Source organism: Prinia subflava, chromosome 26, assembly GCF_021018805.1.
Source record: "Prinia subflava isolate CZ2003 ecotype Zambia chromosome 26, Cam_Psub_1.2, whole genome shotgun sequence".
Classification (NCBI taxonomy): domain Eukaryota; kingdom Metazoa; phylum Chordata; class Aves; order Passeriformes; family Cisticolidae; genus Prinia; species Prinia subflava.
The window spans coordinates 3,171,531-3,194,611 of record NC_086272.1 but is presented as its reverse complement, the minus strand read 5'-3'; the positions used below and the strand labels follow the sequence as shown (position 1 = coordinate 3,194,611).

The following is a 23,081-nucleotide window of genomic DNA, read 5'->3' as shown; positions in this document are numbered from 1 at the left end:
TGGAGAGCCCTGAGGATTTCTCACCGGGGCATCCAGAGGGGCAGCCGGGCATCACTCCCGCAGAAGCTTCACCTGTTCAGCCACAGGGCGCTGAGGGGGAAAGGCAGGGTTAGAGCCACACTGGAGGGTACTGGGGCACGTTGGGAGATAGTGGGGCATGCTGGGGTGCACTGGGATGTACTGGGGTGCACTGGAGGGTCATGACCAGGAGAGGGGAAGCTCTGGGCCCAGCAGAACTCCAGGTACCCAACTCAGACCTCTTAACTTATGGGAAGCCAATCGTTTTTTTCAGAGACATGGGCAGATGTCCCTGGTCACTGGGGTGTCCCCAGTACCAGAAAGGCACAGGGGGATCCAAATGGCTCCAGTTCCCACACTGGTGCCCCAGTTCCAGGACTTACCTTAAAACATGCACCCCAGCCTCCTACTACACCTCCCTGTGGAAGCAGAGCAAAGGATTAGTCTGGAATGGCCTTTGTGGGGCTCAGGGGATCACAGGTGTCCCCAAGCCCCGTGGCTGGCCCCGGTCTGAGGGGAAAAATCCCTTCTGCTCCCCCCAGTCCCACTCCAGACAGTTTCCCCTGATCCCTGTTCCTGCAGGGACCATGGTGGGGATGGAGACAAGGAGAGCGAGGGGAATTTGGTGCCTCCAAGGAGGAGGGGAAGGAGTGGGATGTGGGGATCCCAAAGACAGTGAAGTGGGGGGAGCTGGGGGTCCCAAGGGATGGGGCTGGGGGTGTTGAAGGGATGGGAATTGGGGAATGTGGGTGGGGAGGCAGGAATTCCAGTGGGGGGGCCATGGGGTCTGAAGTGGGGAGTGGGTGGGGGCAGGGGAAATCCTGGGCAGAGGAGCAAAATTGCTGGGTTTGGGAGGGGCTTTGGGAGTGGCAGTCAAGGAGGGGGATTGGGGGACACCACTGCCATGGGCAATGAGAAAGGGAAAGGACTGGAGGGCAAGAGGAGAGGAAAGGGATTGGCCATGATGCTCTTTGGGGGTGACTGGGGTGCACTGGGTTGGGTGGGAATGCAATGGGGAGCCTGGGGGAAGGGGCAGCCTTGGGAAGCTCTGGGGTGCACTGGCATGCACTGGGGTTTACTGGGATGGCCTGGAGGGTGATGGCCACGAGAGGGGAGAGTATGGGCTCAGCAGAAGAAATTGCGGTACCCACCTTATCATCCCCAATGCCACCAGCTTTCTGTGGAGAGAGCATGAGGTGTCAGTGGTCACTGGGGTGTCCCAAGTCCTGGGAAAGGTTGTGGGTGACCAGAGCGCCCCCCAGTTCCCACACTGGTGCCCCCAGCTCCAGGACTTACCCCAGCACACACAGTTTCACCACTGCCATCCATGTGGGCCTGGGGAAGGAGAGCAAAAGGTTGGTGAGGATTGGCCCTGGTGGGGCTGGGGGCACACAGGTGTCCTCAGCCCCCCGGCCCAGGGCTGTCCCCTGCTCTGGGCAGGGCTGCCAGGCAGAGCCCGGCAGAGCCCCTGCCTTGGGAAGAGCCCCCAGTGCCGAGCCCAGCCCGTGGCCCTGCAGCCTCACCTGGCTCTGTGCTGGGAGGCACAGCAGCATGGAGAAGAGCAGGGCCACGCCGAGCACAGCCACCTTCATCTTCCTCTGGCACTGGGCAGCGCTGCCTGAGGCTGCAGCAGGGCACCGGCACCTTTATCCCTGCCGGGACTCCTCCCTGCGCCCTCCCCAACAGCCCCCAGACCAAAGCCCGGCTTGGCACAGCCCCCAGCCCTGGCCACAAGCCCAGCCCTGCCCAGAGTCCATCCCAGCTGTGGCACGGGTCCAGTCCCCCTGCCCGCATCCCTGCAGCTTCCCGCACGGGGCAGCTGCCCCTGCAAGGGCCCAGGAAACCCGGGGGGGCCAAGGGGGGCCAAGGGGATCCAAAGGCAGCTGGGGACCCTGTAGGGACAAGCCCCACTCCAACACCATCCATCCTCCAGCAGCCCCCAGTGCCACATCCCCCATCTCCCGCTGGCCCTGCCCTGCCAGAGCGTTCCTTGCAGGACAGCCCGGAGCTGAGCCCGGCCCCAACCCTGGTGTGTCACAGCAGAATTGTCCCTGTTGCCACTGCAGCCCCTGGCCTGAATGGGGAGCTGCCCTGAGCCCTCTTCTCGGGGCCCCAGGAGCCCGGGATCAGGGAGAACGGGGAGCTGGGAGCACAGCGGGGTCCTGGGCCATGGCAACAGCTGGGAGACTGGGATCTGCAGGCTCTGCAGGCACTGGGGAGCGCTGGGCAATGCTGGCACTGGCACACAGCTCCCGCAGCGCCCCTGGCCCCAGGGATGGCCCTGCCCTGCCCTGCTGCCAGCGCTGGCCCTGAGCAGGGCTCACCTCCCCAGCTGAGGCTCCCGCGCTCCTGTCCCAGCTCAGAGCCCCTGGCCCGGGGAGCCCCGAGGGCACAGATCAATGACAGCCCCTGCCCAGGGCTCCCACCAGCTGCCAGCGCCTCCATTCTCCACTGACAGTCCCTGACATTTCCAGCAGATCTTCCCTCCTCACGGCACACTGACCACACAGAAGGCACCTCTTGTGGCACAGGTGGCAAAACCCTGCAGACACCTGACTTGACTGTTTGCCTTGGATTTTCCCCAGGAGCCAGCAGGAAGATTTTCCTTTGGCCTCTTGGTGCTTTGTGCCTCCTTTGTTGGAGGATTGAGGAGCGCTGACCCAGGAGGGGCCCAGGGACATTTCCAGCCCCTGCACACCTGAGGGGCCATTGCGGGTGAGCCCAACTGGGGCTCCATGGGCTCTGCACAGACGTGCTCCTGTTTGCACATCAGCAGCTCAGTGGAACATGGAAATGTTCCCCCTTTGGTGCCTGATGGATAGAGGGGTTAGAGAATTGACCAGGGGGATCTGAGGCGTAGCTGATCTGTCCTGGGCTGTGTCCCTTCCTCTCCCTGAGCAGGACTCTGAGCAACTTGGGACATTTCTGATTTTCCTCTTATCCTTTCTGTGGGATGTTTTCCACACTCGGGTTCCAAATCAGTTTCTGCCCCAGCCATTCTCCACAGGCTGTGACTCCAGGGAGGTGGTGTGGGTGGTGACAGGGGGGAAAAGAGGAGCCTGTTGTGCCCACATTTCCATCTCCTTTCCAAATTTCCCAGAGCCCTCCCGTTGCCAGACTCCCTCAGTGGCTGCGGTGTGGGGGAGAGGGGGGCAGACAGGGCAGGAGCAGGGGCTCTCAGGGCTGCTGGAGTGCTCTGGGTGGGATAAGTGGCTGCTCAGCAGTTGCTGGCCAGAGCAGAGCCGTGCTGGGTGTTCCCATCAGTTCCTGCGGCTGTGCCCTGCTCCTGTTCCTGCTGCAATTGGGACAGGTGGGGTTGGGCTGCAGTCGCTGGGCTCCCTGGGGGCTTTCTGGGAAGGGCTGCAAAATCCTGCCCTTGATCTTGGGCAGGCATTGCAGCTCTGTGCTGGGCCCTCCCTCTGCTCTGGGCATGGAGACAATTGCCCATTTCCCTTCTTGCCTTTTGTCCTGCCAGGTGTTTTCAGCAGAGGACACACAGAATGGCCCCTGCCCCACCTGGGCCTCCATCGTGGCTCTGCTGTCCTTTATTCCAATAATTCTTCAGTGTCTGGAACATCCTGGTGAATCTACAATCCTCCTGGTGCTCTTTCTCAGGAAGAGTTTCCCAGCTTTTCCTGAGGCTCACCAGCTCTTTAGGAAGATCCCCAGGGATTTGCCACACCCCAAAGCAGTGTAGCCATGGCTGACACGGAGGGGAAACACAGGCAGGTCCCTCTGAAGGTTGTCCCCTCCAACAGGCTGGGCCTTCAACCCAAGCAAGTTCAGGAGGGAGGGAGAGCCATGAGGTTTGAACCCAGGGAGCCCCAGCACCAACTCTGTGTGACACAGCTGGGCCCTTCCAGCCCCTGCTCCGATTCCAGGGAGGGGAACAGGGCAGGTTTGCATCTCCAGACACACAAACACCAGGCCATGGCCTTGGCTGCACTGGCTGCCCTGCAGCCAGGAAGGATGCATGGAAACAGAGGCTGACTTGGGAGAGATGCAAAAAGAATCCAGCCACTCTCTGGGAGAGCAAATCGTCAGCTGCTTCCTCCAGTGCCAGGTACCAGGGCCAAGAGTAAGGAATCTGAGGATACAGAGCCCAGCTGGGGAGTCCTTGCAGGAGATGTGGGCACTGACAGTGGCATTGGGGCAGCAGTCCTTCTGCAGTCCTTCTTCCCCATCCCCATCCAATTCCAAACCCCTCCAGCAGCCCATGGGACAGACAAAGAGTGCTCTGCTTTCATGTTCTGCCTACAACAGTTTGTGGTGAAGGATTTTCATGAGACCCAAGCTGGGGATCACAGGCTGGTGGTGAAAACTTGCTTTGGGTTCTGAAGGCAGTGGGAGGTTTGGCTGAGCCCCAGTGAATCCCAGGGGTTCCTGGTTTTGTTTGCAGGATGATCCTGTCCCAGCTCAGAGCCCCTGGCAGGGGGAGCCCCGAGGGCACAGGTCAATGACAGCCCCTGCCCAGGGCTCCCACCAGCTGCCAGCGCCTCCATTCTCCACTGACAGGCCCTGACATTTCCAGCAGATCTTCCCTCCTCACGGCACACTGACCACACAGAAGGCACCTCTTGTGGCACAGGTGGCAAAACCCTGCAGACACCTGACTTGACTGTTTGCCTTGGATTTTCCCCAGGAGCCAGCAGGAAGATTTTCCTTTGGCCTCTTGGTGCTTTGTGCCTCCTTTGTTGGAGGATTGAGGAGCGCTGACCTAGGAGGGGCCCAGGGGAGGTGAAGCTGCTCAGCAGAGGAATTTCCAGCCCCTGCACACCTGAGGGGCCATTCCAGGTGCCCCCAGCTTGAGGTTGATGGGCTCCTTTTGCAGATCAGCACTTCACTGAACAGGGCTCAGGGCTGATTGAGTCTGACAGCACCAAATTCATGGAAAACACCAAGCTGGGTGGGCCTGTGGATCTGCTGCTGGGCATCAAGGCTCTGCAGAGGGATCTGGGCAGGCTGGATCGATGGGCTGAGGCCAAAGGTGTGGGGGTCGATAAGGCCAAGACCTGGGTCCCAGCCTGAGCTCACAAGAACCCCATGGAATGGTCCAGGCTGGAGGAGACTGGCTGGAGAACTGGGAAAGGTCCTCGGGGTGCTGGTGCCAGTGTCTGAAGATGAGCACAGGTGTGCCCAGGTGTGTCAGAGGCCAAGGGCTGCTGCGCTGTGCCTGCCATGGGGTGGCAGCAGGAGCAGGGCAGTGACAGTCCCTGTGCTGGGGCTGCTGAGGCCCCTGCAGGGCTGTGTCCAGTTCTGGCTCCACATGGCCAGAGACACCCTGAGGGGCTGGAGCATGTCCAGGGAAGGGAACAGAGCTGTGCAAGGTGCTGGAGCACCAGGAGCGTCTGATGGAGCCAGAGGGGCTCAGCCTGGAGAAAAGGAGGCTCAGGGGGGAACCTTCTCACTCTGCACAACTCCCTGACAGGAGGGGCAGCACGGTGGGGTTGGGCTCTGCTGCCAGGGAACAGGGACAGGATGAGAGGGAACAGCCTCAGGCTGTGCCAGGGGAGTTTCAGCTTGGACATCTGGATGAATTTTTTCCCTTTCCTGGAAAGGGTTGTCAGGCCTTGGAAGGGGCTGCTCAGTCAGATGATGGAGTCCCCATCCCAGAGGTGTCCAAGGAACGCCTGGACGTGGCACTCAGGGCTCTGCTCTGGTGACAAGGTGGGGATCACTCACAGGGTGGCCTTGATGGTCCTGGTTGGCATTTCCAACCTCAGTGATCCCAGGATTCTGGGATTGTCCTGGAGAAGTACTTTTTTTCTTTTTTTCACCCTTCCAAGTTCTGGACTCGAGCTTCTAGTCTCCAGGGAGGTTCCCCATCCCACTTCCTCCTGTGCAGGCCCCTGTCCCACAGACAGAACCATGGGGTGACACATGGGCTGTGGCACCAGTGCCCCTCCCTAGAGCAGAAATTCTGCATAGCTGAGACTGTGGTCAGTAGCAGCAGGAAAAACATCCTTCATTAAAAGCTGGGGTAAGTGTGGGGCCAGTCTCTGCACAGCTGAGACACATTCCCGAGGGAGGCAGGGACATTCCCAGTTCCTGGAGCTGGGTGGCCTGTCCAGCTCATTATCCCCCTGCTCTTAATGAACAACATCAGTGCCCTTTGCACAAACTCTCTCTGCATGGACAGCGTGTTCTGGATTCCATCCAGGGATTGGGATGGCTGCTTGTTCTCTAGGGTGCTATGAACTGCCTCCCCCAGAGGTGATTCCCTCAGATCCTGGGTAGATCCCTAAGCAAGAGCTCCCAAGATCTTGCTCCAAGGGATTCCTGTCCTTCCCAGTGAGCAGGAGCAGCTTCCACAGGCTGAGGACTGCTGCCCTATTCCCAATGCCACTGGCAGTGCCCATATCTCCATCAGGGAATGCCCAGCTGGGTTCTGTATCCTCAAATTCCTTTACCCTTGGCCCTGGTACCTGGCACTGGAGTACCCAGCTGAAGGATTGCTCTGCTAGAGAGGGGCTGGAATCAGAGAGAGCAGAGCCACGATGGAGGCCCAGGTGGGGCAGGTGCCATTCTGTGTGACCTCTGCTGAAAGAACCTGGGAGGACAAAAGGCAAGAAGGAAAATGGAGAATTGATTTGGAACCCGAGTGTGGAAAACATCCCACAGAAAGAATAAGAGGAAAATCAGAAATGTCCCAAGTTGCTCAGAGTCCTGCTCAGGGAGAGGAAGGGACACAGCCCAGGACAGATCAGCTGCACCTCAGATCCCCCCGGTCAATTCTCTAACCCCTCCCTGCATCAGGCACCAAAGGGGGAACATTTCCATGTTCCACTGAGCTGCTGATGTGCAAACAGGAGCACGTCTGTGCAGAGCCCATGAAGCCCCAGCTGGGCTCACCCGCAATGGCCCCTCAGGTGTGCAGGGGCTGGAAATGTCCCTGGGCCCCTCCTGGGTCAGCGCTCCTCAATCCTCCAACAAAGGAGGCACAAAGCACCAAGAGGCCAAAGGAAAATCTTCCTGCTGGCTCCTGGGGAAAATCCAAGGCAAACAGTCAAGTCAGGTGTCTGCAGGGTTTTGCCACCTGTGCCACAAGAGGTGCCTTCTGTGTGGTCAGTGTGCCGTGAGGAGGGAAGATCTGCTGGAAATGTCAGGGCCTGTCAGTGGAGAATGGAGGCGCTGGCAGCTGGTGGGAGCCCTAGGCAGGGGCTGTCATTGATCTGTGCCCTCGGGGCTCCCCCTGCCATGGGCTCTGAGCTGGGACAGGATCATCCTGCAAACAAAACCAGGGACCCCTGGGATTCACTGGGGTTCAGCCAAACCTCCCAGTGCCCTCAGAACCCAAAGCAAGTTTTCACCACCAGCCTGCGATCCCCAGCTTGGGTCTCATGAAAATCCTTCACCACAAACCATTGTACGCAGAACATGAAACCAGAGCACTCCTTGTCTGTCCCATGGGCTGCTGGAGGGGTTTGGAATTGGATGGGGATGGGGAAGAAGGACTGCAGAAGGACTGCTGCCCCAATGCCACTGTCAGTGCCCACATCTCCTGCAAGGACTCCCCAGCTGGGCTCTGTATCCTCAGATTCCTTGCTCTTGGCCCTGGTGTCTGGCACTGGAAGAAGCAGCTGATGATTTGCTCTCCCAGAGAGTGGCTGGATTCTTTTTGCATCTCTCCCAAGTCAGCCTCTGTTTCCATGCATCCTTCCTGGCTGCAGGGCAGCCAGTGCAGCCAAGGCCATGGCTTGGTGTTTGTGTGTCTGGAGATGCAAACCTGCCCTGTTCCCCTCCCTGGATGTGGAGCAGGGGCTGGAAGGGCCCAGCTGTGTCACACAGAGTTGGTGCTGGGGCTCCCTGGGTTCAAACCTCATGGCTCTCCCTCCCTCCTGAACTTGCTTGGGTTGAAGGCCCAGCCTGTTGGAGGGGACAACCTTCAGAGGGACCTGCCTGTGTTTCCAATCCGTGTCAGCCATGGCTACACTGCTTTGGGGTGGGGCAAATCCCTGGGGATCTTCCTAAAGAGCTGGTGAGCCTCAGGAAAAGCAGGGAAACTCTTCCTGAGAAAGAGCAGCAGGAGGATTGTAGTTTCACCAGGATGTTCCAGACACTGAAGAATTGTTGGAATAAAGGACAGCAGAGCCACGATGGAGGCCCAGGTGGGGCAGGGGCCATTCTGTGTGTCCTCTGCTGAAAACACCTGGGAGGACAAAAGGCAAGAAGGGAAATGGGCAATTGTCTCCATGCCCAGAGCAGAGGGAGGGCCCAGCACAGAGCGCCAATGCCTGCCCAAGATCAAGGGCAGGATTTTGCAGCCCTTCCCAGAAAGCCCCCAGGGAGCCCAGCGACTGCAGCCCAACCCCACCTGTCCCAATTGCAGCAGGAACAGGAGCACGGCACAGCCACAGGAACTGATGGGGACACCCAGCACGGCTCTGCTCCGGCCAGCAACTGCTGAGCAGCCACTTATCCCAGCCAAAGCACTCCAGCAGCCCTGAGAGCCCCTGCTCCTGCCCTGTCTGCCCCCCTCTCCCCCACACCGCTGCCACTGAGGGAGTCTGGTAACGGGAGGGCTCTGGGAAATTTGGAAGGGAGATGGAAATGTGGGCACAACAGGCTCCTCTTTTCCCCCTGTGATCGCCCACAACACCTCCGTGGAGTCACAGCCTGTGGAGAATGGCTGGGCCAGAAATTGATTTGGAACCCGAGTGTGGAAAACATCCCACAGAAAGGATAAGAGGAAAATCAGAAATGTCCCAAGTTGCTCAGAGTCCTGCTCAGGGAGAGGAAGGGACACAGCCCAGGACAGATCAGCTGCACCTCAGATCCCCCTGGTCAATTCTCTAACCCCTCCCTGCATCAGGCACCAAAGGGGGAACATTTCCATGTTCCACTGAGCTGCTGATGTGCAAACAGGAGCACGTCTGTGCAGAGCCCATGGAGCCCCAGCTGGGCTCACCCACAATGGCCCCTCAGGTGTGCAGGGGCTGGAAATGTCCCTGGGCCCCTCCTGGGTCAGCGCTCCTCAATCCTCCAACAAAAGAGGCACAAAGCACCAAGAGGCCAAAGGAAAATCTTCCTGCTGGCTCCTGGGGAAAATCCAAGGCAAACAGTCAAGTCAGGTGTCTGCAGGGTTTTGCCACCTGTGCCACAAGAGGTGCCTTCTGTGTGGTCAGTGTGCCGTGAGGAGGGAAGATCTGCTGGAAATGTCAGGGCCTGTCAGTGGAGAATGGAGGCGCTGGCAGCTGGTGGGAGCCCTGGGCAGGGGCTGTCATTGATCTGTGCCCTCGGGGCTCCCCGGGCCAGGGGCTCTGAGCTGGGACAGGAGCGCGGGAGCCTCGGCTGGGGAGGTGAGCCCTGCTCAGGGCCAGCGCTGGCAGCAGGGCAGGGCAGGGCCATCCCTGGGGCCAGGGGCGCTGCGGGAGCTGTGTGCCAGTGCCAGCATTGCCCAGCGCTCCCCAGTGCCTGCAGAGCCTGCAGATCCCAGTCTCCCAGCTGTTGCCATGGCCCAGGACCCTGCTGTGCTCCCAGCTCCCCGTTCTCCCTGATCCTGGGCTCCTGGGGCCCCGAGAAGAGGGCTCAGGGCAGCTCCCCGTTCAGGCCAGAGGCTGCAGTGGCAACAGGGACAATTCTGCTGTGACACACCAGGGTTGGGGCCGGGCTCAGCTCCGGGCTGTCCTGCAAGGAACGCTCTGGCAGGGCAGGGCCGGCGGGAGATGGGGGATGTGGCACTGGGGGCTGCTGGAGGATGGATGGTGTTGGAGCGGGGCTTGTCCCCACCGGGTCCCCAGCTGCCTTTGGATCCCCTTGGCCCCCCTTGGCCCCCCCGGGTTTCCTGGGCCCTTGCAGGGGCAGCTGCCCCGTGCGGGAAGCTGCAGGGATGCGGGCAGGGGGACTGGATCCGTGCCGCAGCTGGGATGGACTCTGGGCAGGGCTGGGCTTGTGGCCAGGGCTGGGGGCTGTGCCAAGACGGGGTTTGGCCTGGGGGCTGTCGGGGAGGGCAAAGGGAGGAGTCCCGGCAGGGATAAAGGTGCCGGTGCCCTGCTGCAGCCTCAGGCAGCGCTGCCCAGTGCCAGAGGAAGATGAAGGTGGCTGTGCTCGGCGTGGCCCTGCTCTTCTCCATGCTGCTGTGCCTCCCAGCACAGAGCCAGGTGCGGCTGCAGGGCCACGGGCTGGGCTCGGCGCTGGGGGCTCTTCCCAAGGCAGGGGCTCTGCCGGGCTCTGTCTGGCAGCCCTGCCCAGAGCAGGGGACAGCCATGGGCCGGGGGGCTGAGGACACCTGTGTGCCCCCAGCCCCACCAGGGCCAATCCTCACCAACCTTTTGCTCTCCTTCCCCAGGCCCACATGGATGGCAGTGGTGAAACTGTGTGTGCTGGGGTAAGTCCTGGAGCTGGGGGCACCAGTGTGGGAACTGGGGGGCACTTTGGTCACCCCCAACCTTTCCCAGGACTTGGGACACCCCAGTGACCACTGACACCTCATGCTCTCTCCACAGGAAGCTGGTGGCATTGGGAATGATAAGGTGGGTACCCCGAGTTCTTCTGCTGTGCCCAGACCCTCCCCTCTCGTGGCCATCACCCTCTCGTGGCCATCCCAGTGCACCCCAGTGCATGCCAGTGCACCCCAGAGCTTCCCAAGGCTGCCCCTTCCCCAGGCTCCCCATTGCATTCCCACCCAGCCCAGTGCACCCCAGTCACCCCCAAAGAGCATCATGGCCACTCCATTCCCTCTCCTCTTGCCCTCCAGTCCTTTCCCTTTCTCATTGCCCATGGCAGTGGTGTCCCCCAATCCCCCTCCTTGACTGCCACTCCCAAAGCCCCTCCCAAACCCAGCAATTTTGCTCCTCTGCCCAGGATTTCCCCTGCCCCCACCCACCCCCCACTTCAGCCTCCATGGCCCCCCCACTGGAATTCCTGCCTCCCCACCCACATTCCCCAATTCCCATCCCTTCAACACCCCCAGCCCCATCCCTTGGGACCCCCAGCTCCCCCCACTTCACTGTCTTTGGGTTCCCCACATCCCACTCCTTCCCCTCCTCCTTGGAGGCCCCAAATTCCCCTCGCTCTCCTTGTCTCCATCCCCACCATGGTCCCTGCAGGAACAGGGATCAGGGGAAACTGTCTGGAGTGGGACTGGGGGCAGCAGAAGGGATTTTCCCCCTCAGACCGGGGCCAGCCACGGGGCTTGGGGACGCCTGTGATCCCCTGAGCCCCACAAGGGCCATTCCAGACTAATCCTTTGCTCTGCTTCCACAGGGAGGTGTAGTAGCAGGTTGGGGTGGATGCATTGAGGTAAGTCCTGGAATTGGGGCACCAGTGTGGGAACTGGAGCCATTTGGGTCCCCCTGTGCCTTGCTGGGACTGGGGACACCCCAGCGACCAGGGACATCTGCCCATGTCTCTGAAAAAACCGATTGGCTTCCCATAAGTTAAGAGCTTTGAGATGGGTACCTGGAGTTCTGCTGGGCCCAGAGCTTCCCCTCTCCTGGTCATGACCCTCCAGTGCACCCCAGTACATCCCAGTGCACCCCAGCATGCCCCACTATGTCCCAACGTGCCCCAGTATCCTCCAGTGTGGCTCTAACCCTTGCTTTCCCCCTCAGCACCCTGTGGCTGAAAAGGTGAAGCTTCTGCGGGAGTGATGCCCGGCTGCCCCTCTGGATGCCCTGGTGAGAAATCCTCAGGGCTCTCCAGCCCCACCAAAGATCCTCGGGGGCCAGGGCACATCCCTGAGCCCTCTGGGCTGTGCAGACCTTGGCGATGGCAGAGGGACATGCAGGGGACTGTCCCTGATGCATGTGCTGGGCTGAGGTGGACAGAGCTGTCCCCAAGGCTTTCCTTGCACCGGGGGGCTCTGGGGACACCCAGTGTCCCTGTGGGAGCAGGGAGGGCTGTGGGAGCTTTTGGGATATTCCAGGCTGAGGGGCTCTGGGAGCCACATGGAGCTCAAGAGCCAAGTGCAGTTCCAGGTGTATGCAGGGCTCCAAATCCCTTCTCCTGCTGCAGGGCCCTGCAGAGAGGGCTGGGGACAAGGGCCCTCTCATGTCCCAGTGGACAGCAGGGTCCCAATTTGGGTTCATCCTTTCAGGTCTGGAATTGGTGGTGACACTCGTGTCCTGTCCCCCTGCAGCAGCATGAAGAGATGATCATCCCTGGAGAGGGCCCTGATCCCCTGGGAGCCCTGGGAATGTCCCTGCAAGAATCAATAAATGGCTTCAGCAAAGCAGCTCTGGCTCTCCGTGTGGCCTTGTTCTCATGTCCCTGTGTGTGTTCCACGTTCCCTGTCCCTGTGTGTTCCTTGTCCCTCTCTCAGCCCTGCCAGGCTCCGCTTCCTCCCCCACCATGAGCAGAGCGACTCTGGGGGCTGCCAGGGCTCTCTGTCCCTTCCCCCCTGCCTGGTGCCCTGGGCAGGGCAGGTTGGGACAGCCTGGAATGTCCCCCCACAGCTGGCAGGGCCCAGGGGCACCCAGAGCAGCCTCTGGAGCGCGCAGGCTTTGGGGCACAGAGGGCAGCAGGTTGTGCCCAGGGCTCGGGGAGCCCCATGCCCAGGGAGCAGAGCTTGGGCTGGCGGCAGCAGTGGAGCACGGCCAGGAGCCTGGAGCCCTGGCTCCTCTGCTGCCGCTGGGAGCCACAGCGCTTCCCTGCCCAGGGATCAGTCAGAAGGGCAGCACCACCCATGGATCCAGCAGTGTCCTGGTGTTCCTTCTTCCCCTGGAGCTTCTCAGTGGTGGGGGGTCCTGAGGTCATTCTGAGCTTTTCCCTGTTTATCCCTATGAGCAAACCAAGGAATTAGTGCTCATGGGCTACCCAGCTCTCTCATGCCACTGCTTCAACAATTCCCTGCCCTTGGGTGCTGATCAGTCCCAGCTCAGGCTGTCTCTTCTCTTCAGCCGGAGCTTTCTGGGGTCGGTGGCCGTGAGTTGGTGGTCGCCATCTGCCCCTCTGCAGTGGCCTTTGACCCAGTCGGAGCTGATTCCAGCTCGGGGGCTGGGTTGGATTTCCCTATCCAGCACCAGGGATCCATTCTGCTCCCCCAGCTTTGTTTACCTCCCCCAGGGTCTGGGATAAGCCCCGGACAATTGTCCCACCTTGATCTTATCTTCGGGTGCTCCATTCTGTGCCAATCTCATGGCAAAGTCCTCCTGTGGTGACAGTGTTTGGGACGGGCAACTGCTGCTCCTCAATCCCAACCCCAGTGGAGCCTCCCCAGCCCCCAGGAGTCCTCCCTGGGTGTCCCCAAGGTGTCCCCTAAGTGTTCCAGCCCGGTGATGCCCTGGTGACCCCCCAGCCCCTCTCCATGCAGGTCCCAGAGCACAACGAGCTCTTTGAGGCTCTGCACTGTGACATCTTTGGGGCCCCAGTGCCGACGGTGCTGTCAGTGCTGGTGCCCATGGAGATGTGAAAGGCCCTGAACAAGTAGTGGGGGTGGCCTTCATCGTCATCATCATCTTCATCACCACAACCACCCACACCATCAACCCCACCCCACCATCATCATCGTCATCACCCACACCTCCATCATCATCACCCAATACCACCAACCTCCATCATCATCACCACCACCAACAGCACCATCATCACTCTCATCTTCTTCATCACCTTCATCTTCATCACCCACACCATTGACATCATCACCATGACACTACTGACACTATCGTCACCATCATCATCATCATCATCATCTTTATCACCACGTACCTCATCTTCCTCACTCCTGCCATCGTCCACACTGTGCTGAACTCCATCACCAATATCCTCATCATCCAACACCGCTGACACCGTCACCATGGCACCAGCAACACCACCATCACCCTTAGCATCTTCATCACCCACACCATCATCTTCATCAGTGACACCTCTGTCTTCATCACCCACACCTTCACTTTCATCCTCAATACCATCATCACCATCATCTTTGTCATCACCATCTTCATCACCCACACCATCATCTTCACCACCAACCCCAATCAACACCAACAAACACCATCACCATTACACACCACCATGGACACCGTTACCACCACACCACCCGCACCTTCATCCTTATCACCCACAGCTTCATCTTCATCACTACCAGCATCATCACCAGTCAACTCCAACACAACCAATACCGTCACTGTGACACTGATAGCATCATCATCATCATCATCTATGGGTTTGATATCTCCTTTTCTTCAATTGTTAGAGCCGGGATTAATTGCTCGAGGGACGCAGTTCATGTTTGGACTCAGATGTTTATTAATTCTTATCTTTAGTACAGTCTCACAAGTTGTGAGTTCTAGCTAACAAGTGAAAAGTGGCTCTGTCTCTAACTCTTTCCAAGGTCTTTTAAGCACAAATACTCCAATTATGAAATGACACCTAGACTATTTTTACTTTTCACCCAATAACCAAACACCCGTAGTCCACAATGCAGATTTTCTTACCCAATTACAGTATACCACCAAACCCATGAAGAAGAAGCTGAAAGAACTTAGCCTATGCCCTAAATCCTCCATCTTGCTCTCTATATATTACTATATTCTTAAACCTTAAAATCCAAGTTTTCCACCCTGTGACATCACACACTTCTATTCAAACTGCACACCCATAATCCCAGTGCTATCACTCAATTTTGGAAGCCTTTTCCATGGCCTCAGGTCAAATGTAGTGCTTGCCTGAGGGTCAGGGCCTGTTAGCACAGAAAGCCTAAAATTCTCAGTTTCCAGGCTTCCAACAATCATCACCACCATCACTGTCCCCATCATCGTCACTCTCATCCACACCTTGGTCTTCATCAGCAACACCACAGTGAACTCCATCACCTCCATTACCATCACCCAACACCATCGACACCATCACCATCTTCAGCAACAGCATCACCAATTCATCACTGAACACCATCATCATCATCACCACCATCACCACCCAATGCCATCATCATCATCACCCAACCACCACCATCATCATCATCACCACCATGCCCTCCATGATGTCCCCGTGTCCCTTTTATGCATCCCCCCATGTCCTCCTCCATGGCAACCCATCCCCTCCCCCACCTTCCATCCCCTGTCCATGTCCCACCGTGTGCCCCACCCCCATGGTGACCCCCAGATGTTCCTGATGGACCCCTCAGGCTCTTGAAGAACAATCCCTGGCCCAAATGTCTCCCACCAGGTCCCCCCGTGTCTTCGTGGTGTCCCTCATCCCCCTGTCCCCCCCACGGTGACCCCTTCATGGCTCAATGTCCCTCCCAGCCTGTTGGAGAACCAGATGCTGCCCTGGGTAAACATCTGCCTGATGGGCTCCATCCGTCCTCTGTTCCCACCATGTCCCCCCCATGTCCCTCCCCATGATGACCTCCCAATCTCTCCCCCCATGGTGATCCCCCAATGTCCCCATGTCCCCCACAGCCTGCCAGAGAACCAGCTGCTGGCCTGGATGCTACCCTGGGTGAACATCTGCCTGATGGGAAGGACCCAAACCCCTGGATTGTGGGGTGTAGGTGAGGATCCCCAAGATGGGGTTGGCAGGAACCCCAGTTTGGCAGGAGATGGGTGCAGGGACTCTTGAACTGGTGGGTTCAGGGTCGTGGGTGTGACAACCCCAATTTTGGGGGTGTTGCATGGGGGAACATGAGGTTTGGAGGAAATGGGGGGGGTATTGGTGCAAGGGGGCTCCATTGTGAGGGGAGAGATGGTTTGGGGTACCCCAAATTTCAAGGGTGGTGGAGAAACACCAATATTTGAGGGGAGTACAAATTTTGGGACAGACTCCTGGATTGGGGCATTCTAGGTGTGGAGTGATGTGGGAGGACCCCTGGACTGGAGAGACAGTGAGGTCCCAGTTTGGGGGATAACTCCTGAATTGTTGGGGATCATAGGAGGGGGAACCCCAACATTGGGGTCAGTGGACACCCTTGAATTGGGGGAATCTGGGGAGAGGACCCCAATTTGTGGGGATCAGTGCTGGGTGTGATGTGAAACCCTAATTTTAAGTCAATGACTGGGGGAACCTCCCCATTTTCCCCACCCCATCTTGGGTCTGAGGGATTGGACATCGCTCTGGGGTTCCCGCTGACCCCCCTCTCTTCCCCAGATGATTTTGGGGCTGCGCCAGGCCGGGGGCTTCACCCGCTGGTTGGGGTTGCAGTGCTCGAGTGCAAATGAGGCTCTGGCAGCTGCAGGGGCAGGGGCTGACATCGTCCTGCTGGACAACCTGGCCCCCCAGGTGAGCCCCAAAATCCGAGGGGGGCCAACAATGGTGGGGCCCCAACTGTGGGCTGGACCCCAAAAATGAAGGCTGAATTGTGAAAACGGGAGATAGACCTGGAGAATGGAGGGAAAAGCTCCAGAATGTGGGGGGTCACCACATAGATCCAGGATCTGCCCAGCCCCCCAGGTATGACCCAAAAATCAAGAGTGTGGCAAAAATGGGGCTCTCAGGTGTGAGACTGCACCACTAAACTGGAGGGAATCTGCTGTAAATGTGGAGCAGCCTCAAAGGTAAGGCGGAGAACCCAATCTTTGGGGGGTCAAAGTGTTGGAAAACCCCAATTTTGGGGGTATTTTTGGTGGGGGGACAGCAATTTTGGGCAACGGTGTGTAGGAAATGCCTGGATTGGAGCGATTGGGTGGGGGAACTGAAGCTTTGAGGAGTTTGGGTTGAAAGGATTCTGATTTGGGGCATTTATGGAGGATTTGCACCCTGGATTAGAGGGTGCAAGGTGGAAAGAACCCGATTTTGATGGTCAGTGGGTTGGAGAACTGAAATTTGGAGCTGTTCCTGGTGCTCAGGCCTTTTTGTAGGTCCTTTGGTGGTGAGGAGTCCCCATTGGGCAGATTTTGGGAGGTTTCTGGTTTAGGGGACTCCCAATTTTGCAGAGACAACGGTTACCAGGTGGTGCCAATGCCTAAGAGGACAAAACACCCCAAAGACCCCAAAGCTCCACCTGGGCTCCTTCCAACCCCCTCCCCACCTAAGGGAGAGCCCAAAACCCACCCTGGGGTCCCTCTGCACCCCTTTTCTCTCTGTACCCCCAAATAAACCCCTCCTCTACACATTCCCCCAGTTTGATTGGGGTGTCACCCCCAAAATCCACCAGCCAGTGCAAAACCAGCCACTTCAGAACCAACTAAACGGGGGCTCATGGCCACTGACCCACTGACCCCCGACTCCAAACCAGCATCAGTCCTGCTGCTCAGCACTGGGATCGGCCTTTTGCAGACACCCCCAGCTCCTCCCTGAGAAACTGCAATGAAAAATAGGAAATGCCTCAGGTTGGGGTGGAAAGTGGCATCCAGGGAATGAACCCTCATGTGCAACAAGAGTTCAAGGGTGCCAACCCTGGTCTGAGGATCTCAAAGTCCAGTCTGAGAGGCCCAAACCCCCGGTGGGGGGGCCAAGATCTGAGCTGGAGCATCTCAAACCCTGGGAAGGCATCAGAGTGTCCAGGACAGGCCAGGGCATATTTTGGGTTTGCCAGCCCATCCCGGGGAAAGGCAGAGCTGAAACTGCAGGGCCAAGGACTGAAAGCAAAGAGGAGCCAATGTCCCCAATGGCAAGGGACAGGGAGGAGGCGTGGCAGGAGCTGGGGCTGCAGGAGAAGGAGCCACGCGGCTCCTGGGGCAGGAGGAGGAGATGCCAAGGGTGCCCAAGGGCACTGGAGCAGCTGCACTGCAATTCCCAGCTGCAGCAGGCAGGCAGCACAGCTGGGGCTCCTCATCCCTTCCAAATCCCAATCCTGGCCCAAGAGGGGGACAAGGGGAGCCCAAAGGGCAGTGCTGGCCCTGACCCCCCTTCCCAGTGGCTCTTGCACAGCACTGATCCCATGGCATGGCCATTGGCAGATCCCACGGAGCAGGATCCAGGAAAGAGCAGCTCCACCTGCTTCCCTCAGCCCCTGCACCTGATGCTCTGGTGCCAGGGCCCAGCTTCCCCATGGAATGGCCAAGCTGTTTTCCCCCCTGCTGCTCTCCTGCACCATCAGCCCTTTGCCAAGAGCCCTCCCAGCTTTCTGGCACAGCCACACAAGCTCCTGCTCCCCATTTCTCACTGGGGGCTCCTTCCCCAAGCCCCCTCTGCTTTCCTGCTGTCCCCAGCACAAGACAGGGCACCCCAGAGCCCCTGAGGGTGGAGGTGGATCCCAAAGCACCACAAGGTGCAGGTGGAGCGCACATGAAGCACAAACTCCTTAAATTAAGTGGGGCTGACTGCAAGGGAAAGCTTCCCAGGGGTGCAGGGTGGATCCAAGAACTGCCAGGATCAGAGGGATTTGAGCCATGGCACAACTTGTGACAGGAGCAAGAGCAATGCCCAGTTCTGCCCTGGGGACTCATCTGGCAGCTCCCCAGCAGTGGGTGACACCCTAAGCTGTGCATTCCCAGCTCCCCAGCAGTGGGTGACACCCCGTGCTGTGCATTCCCAGCTCCCCAGCAGTGGGTGACACCCCGTGCTGTGCATTCCCAGCTCCCCAGCAGTGGGTGACAGCTGTGCTGTGCATTCCCAGCTCCCCAGCAGTGGGTGACACCCTGTGCTGTGCATTCCCAGCTCCCCAGCAGTGGGTGACACCCTGTGCTGTGCATTCCCAGCTCCCCAGCAGTGGGTGACACCCTGAACTGTGCATTCCCAGCTCCCCAGCAGTGGGTGACACCCTGTGCTGTGCATTCCCAGCTCCACAGGAAGCTGCACACAAGGTTTATGGGGAAGCCACTTCTGTTGGGTCATGGGGTGCAGGAGGGATGCCCCGGTTTTCCAAATGCCTGAGAGGAGCCTGGCAGCAGCTGGATCCAAGGGCAGCCCCAGGCAGGATCAGGCGCTGTGTCTGGATCCCAGCTCTGGGCTGCTGGAATGTCCTGGGTTGAGGCGCAGACCTGCGAGAAGCACAAAACATTGCAGGCTCAGGGCCAGGCTGAGCAGAGGTGCAGTTCCCTCCTGCACACTCACTGCCACCTGCAGCTGCAGCAGCCCCGCTGCACACGGGGAACCTGCCCAGCTCTGCAGCACACGGGGCTCAGGGACAGCCCCGAGCCAACATTCCCACATGCACCTGGCCACCAACTCCCAAAGCAGGCAACTGGGGCCACCTGAGAGCCCCTCGTGGCCACAAACCCCACGCCTCAGCCACAGCTGCACCTGCCCCGCCTGGCAATGGGGCACAGCCCAACCGGGGACCCCTCTCCTCCAGCCGCCTCAAACTCGGCCATGGGGACTCGATCCCAGCCGTGGGAAAAGCTCCACTGCCGCAGGGATCGGCGGCTTGCCGGGCCTCAGAGTAATTCTAGAGCTAAAGCGGTGAGAGACATCAGCTGGGCTCAGATAATACATGCCAGCGCTCATCCCGGGCCCGGCAAGCGCCTCCTCCTCCTCCTCGTGCCCGTCCCCGTCCGGCGCGGCGCTCCCAGCCCCGAGCCGCTGTTCCCAGCGCGGTTCGCTCCCTCCGGCTGCAGCTGGGCCCCGGGGCGCAGCCCTTGGCACGGCGCTGGAGCCAGCGGGACAAAACCCCCCCGGGGCCGCCCCGGCACGGCCCTTCCCGCGGCCCCGGCTCGGCGGCACCGCCATCGGCCTGAGCGGCCTCCCTGGGCCGCCCGGCCCGGCCCGGCCGCTCCGCCCTGGGCCGCGCCGTTCCGGCCTGGCCGCGCTCGGGGCAGCGCCTGCGGCACCGCGCCCTTGGAGCGGCCCCTGCCACAGCCCCGGCACCGCCACCCTCGGGGGCTCTGCCCGGGGGCTCCGTGCCCGGGGGCTCCGTGCCCGGGGGCTCCGTGCCCGCGGGGCTCCGTGCCCGCGGGGCTCCGTGCCCGCGGCTCCCGCCGCTCCCCGCCCGGGGCCCCTGCCGGCAACGAGACGCCCCGCGACCCTCCCGGGATCCGGTCCTTACCCCGGGATCCTCTCCCGTCCCCGGGATCCCCTCCCGTCCCCGGGATCCCCACCTGTCCCCGGGATCCCCTCCCGTCCCCGGGATCCCCACCTGTCCCCGGGATCCCCTCCCGTCCCCGGGATCCCCACCTGGCCCCGGGATCCCCTCCCGTCCCCGGGATCCCCTCCCGTCCCCGGGATCCCGTCCCGTCCCCGGGATCCCCTCCCGTCCCCGGGATCCCGTCCCGTCCCCGGGATCCCCTCCCGTCCCCGGGATCCCCTCCCGTCCCCGGGATCCTCTCCTGTCCCCGGGATCCCCACCTCTCCCCGGGCCCGTCCCGCACCACGCGGCCGCTCCCGCCGCCGGTTCCGCTCCCAGGGCCATCCTCCCGCAGGAGGAGCTGCCGCCGGGATCCGCCCGCCTCCGCCTCCGCCTCCCTCCTCCCCAGCCCGTCCCATCGCTCCTCCCTCGCCCTCCATCCCTGCAGGGTGGCCCCTTCCACAGCCCCGCCATCGGCACCTGCGGGGGCCGTGCCCGCTGGGGCCGTGCCCGAGCGCTCCGGGAAATGTTTCCTTCTCAGCTTTTTCTCAGCCCTGCAGCTCTCCAGGCACGGGGGATCCCCTTGGGGCAGCACCAAGGCTTTTCCACCTGCCTCCCTCACCTCGCCCTGGTCTCCCTGCTGTCCCCAAACCATCGGGAAAAGCTTTCCAACCCTCTCATTCCGATATTAAAGGCAGGCCTTGCTTTGTTTTGGCGCTGGGATCACACAGCCCCAGCTATTTCACACACCAGCTCCTCTCTGTGTCACTAATACAAATCCATCCCTTTTCCCAAACTCACATGGATTTGCTGAACGTTCCTACAACTTCATGTACATATTTAATGACTTCTGAGAACTCATTTACATCAGAGGAAGGGATCTCCCAAGGGTCTCTGGGGGTTGTTTGGGGAACATCCTGTGAAAAAGGCATATTGTATATGTGGCTCTACGCAGATATTTACTATATGTAATCTGATAGATAGAAAAGTTATACTATATTAACATTAGAATAATGTAGTGAATGTAGTTTTGTAATTAACAATAAGTTATAGTACAATAGAAGCTGTGTATGTGTGTTATATTTTTTTGCTCAAGAAGAAAAATTCCTCAGCAGAGAGATAACATTCACAGAGGCCCCTAAACATTACAGAGGCCTCTAAACCTTCCAGTGAAGAAGAATTTATAGCCTCTTATCCACAGAACCTAACTTTCTCAAGGACGTATGCTCTCATGTGTTCTTTTAATTAACAGAAAGCTTTTGTGACAAGAAACAGCTGAAAATTACTTGTTTTACGTAAGATATGAATAGTCATAAACTGAAGGCTTAAAAAAGAAGACTTCTCTTTGTTCTGGGCCCTTCTCCTTCCTAGCCTTTGTCTGGGAGGGAGGGGGGACAAAAGCCCGGGCTACCTTCTTTGCTCTTGTTGTCTCATTATTTGTCCTGTCTCTGGAAACTTTTTTTAAACTTTTATTATTGTATTAATATTTTTGTAACCAATTTTTATTCTTTATTAAATATTCATAAATTTCAAAAAACGAGTGATTGGCGTTTATCACAATCCCATTCGTCAAATGATCCTGTTAAGGTCATGAGCCTCCTAAACCCAGTTTGTCCCCTTTGAAGGCGTCCCAGCTCCGGGATGTGGCCAAGACACACCTTTGCCCCAGCACTGCTCAGAGCCCAGGCTGTATTTTCATGGCTCAGACACCACTTGCACAAGGAGATGGCTGAAGGCAGGAGTGAGCACTGGCTGGGAATGTTCAGGGAATTCACAGCTCTAAACACTGTTTGTCAGCGTTCCAGATGTTCCCAGCGTTTGTTGAAGATTGCCCCAGCTCTGTGCTGGTTTTCTCCCTGGAGCCCCAGCGCCGGTGGCCAACATGCCTGGATGTGGGTCAGCTCCGTGCCTGGCGGTGCCTCCAGCACTGAGCGCCCTCAGGGGCAGCCTGAGGAGCTGGGAATGCCAGGCCAGGTGGGAGAAGCTGATGCTGCCCGGTGTGTGCACAGGAATGAGGCCGTGTCTCCTTGCAGGGCATTTGCAGGGCAAGGCCCAGCTCAGCACACACTGCCATGCCCAAACCCAGCCCATTTCCTGCACGCTTTTCCACAGGATCAGTTCATTCCCGTTCCCACTGCCCCATCCCTCTCCTTTCCTGCCAGCACATACGTAGCCTCCCTCACACACCGTCATTACCACGGACCCGTAACAAGGAATTCTGGGTCGAGGCATGAGAAATAAGGATTCACTTTAGTCTTTCTTGAGATCTGGCTGTTGAAAGGCTCCAAACCTACAGTGTTTCCTGTGGATCTTGGGAACTGGGGCGCTGGAGCCTAAGTGCCACAGCCAGCTGGGCCCTTCCACAGGAGGAAAAGTCAGGGTTTTTTTAAGTTCCCTGAGGCTGATCCAGTTGCCATCACCCAAGCCCCAGGAATAATCAAAGCGAGTGGATCAGTGCCATTAAAAACATGGAAACAGCCCAAATCCGACCATCAGGTTTGCTCATCCAGGTTTGCTGGGGAAGGATTTTGTCTCCTTTGCTGCTGAAAGCCAAAGGGAGATTTGGAAGGAGCGCTAAGATCCCTGTGGGGTTTAGGGATGTTTGGGATGATCAGTCAGTGGGATGAGCTCAGGGCATGGATGGGGTCCCAGAGCCTGTGCTGGGTCAGGCACAAGAACAGGAGTTGGATGGAAAAGGGGTTTTCCCATGTTCTTCTGATGGAGAAATGCAGCACAATCCCTTTCCCTGGAATAGCAGGCCTGGAGCTGGGGCATCCCTCAGGCCTTGTACCTGCCCAGGTGCTCACGGGCAATGATCACTCACTGGATCTGTGCTGTGCCCTCCTAGATCTGCAGGGAAAACCAGAGACAGGTGAGCCAGCAGCTGGGAAAGGTGTTTGACCAGGGTCTGCACACCTGTGACCCCTCCCTGCACCAAGCCAGGGGGCAGGAAGAGGCAAAGCTTGGAAAAATTAGTGTGACAATGACCCATAAGAGGCAATAAGCACATCCAGGTGTGTGTTCAGTGCAGGAGGGATCCAGGGATCCCCCAGGCAGAGCCCAGGGTGCCTCCAGGACAGCAGAATTTGGGGATTTTAGTATTTCAGCTCCCACTCCTGCCTGAAGTTGCTTTGGCAAATCACTCCCATACCTGCAAATCCACTTTCTCTGAAGTCACAAAATCAGGATAATATTCCCTGTGGTCAATATGGTGCGTTAATTCATGTTCTTATCACAGAAT

At 58.8% G+C, this 23,081-nt stretch overlaps 1 protein-coding gene and 1 non-coding gene across 5 annotated transcripts; both read right to left on the bottom strand.

Annotated features, from left to right (window-relative positions):
* Positions 1 to 15,358: 15,358 nt before the first annotated feature.
* LOC134562051 (uncharacterized) lies at positions 15,359 to 20,232 on the bottom strand. 4 transcript variants are annotated; one of them, XM_063419509.1, is made up of 2 exons: positions 20,122 to 20,232; positions 15,359 to 18,818 (listed from the first exon to the last, which is right to left on the bottom strand). In XM_063419509.1, exon 2 carries the CDS (start codon positions 18,528 to 18,530, stop codon positions 17,388 to 17,390), a length of 1,143 nt encoding a protein of 380 aa, XP_063275579.1. In that variant the 5' UTR covers positions 18,531 to 18,818; positions 20,122 to 20,232; the 3' UTR covers positions 15,359 to 17,387. The 4 variants fall into 4 exon arrangements, with proteins under 4 accessions (XP_063275579.1, XP_063275582.1, XP_063275581.1 ...); XM_063419512.1 differs by having other exon boundaries at positions 20,145 to 20,184; XM_063419511.1 differs by lacking the exon at positions 20,122 to 20,232 and adding an exon at positions 19,875 to 19,938.
* On the bottom strand, positions 19,209 to 19,292 carry LOC134562242 (small nucleolar RNA SNORD45). The gene has a single exon (XR_010083113.1). It is a non-coding gene; the product is annotated as a small nucleolar RNA SNORD45 (small nucleolar RNA).
* Positions 20,233 to 23,081: the final 2,849 nt, after the last annotated feature.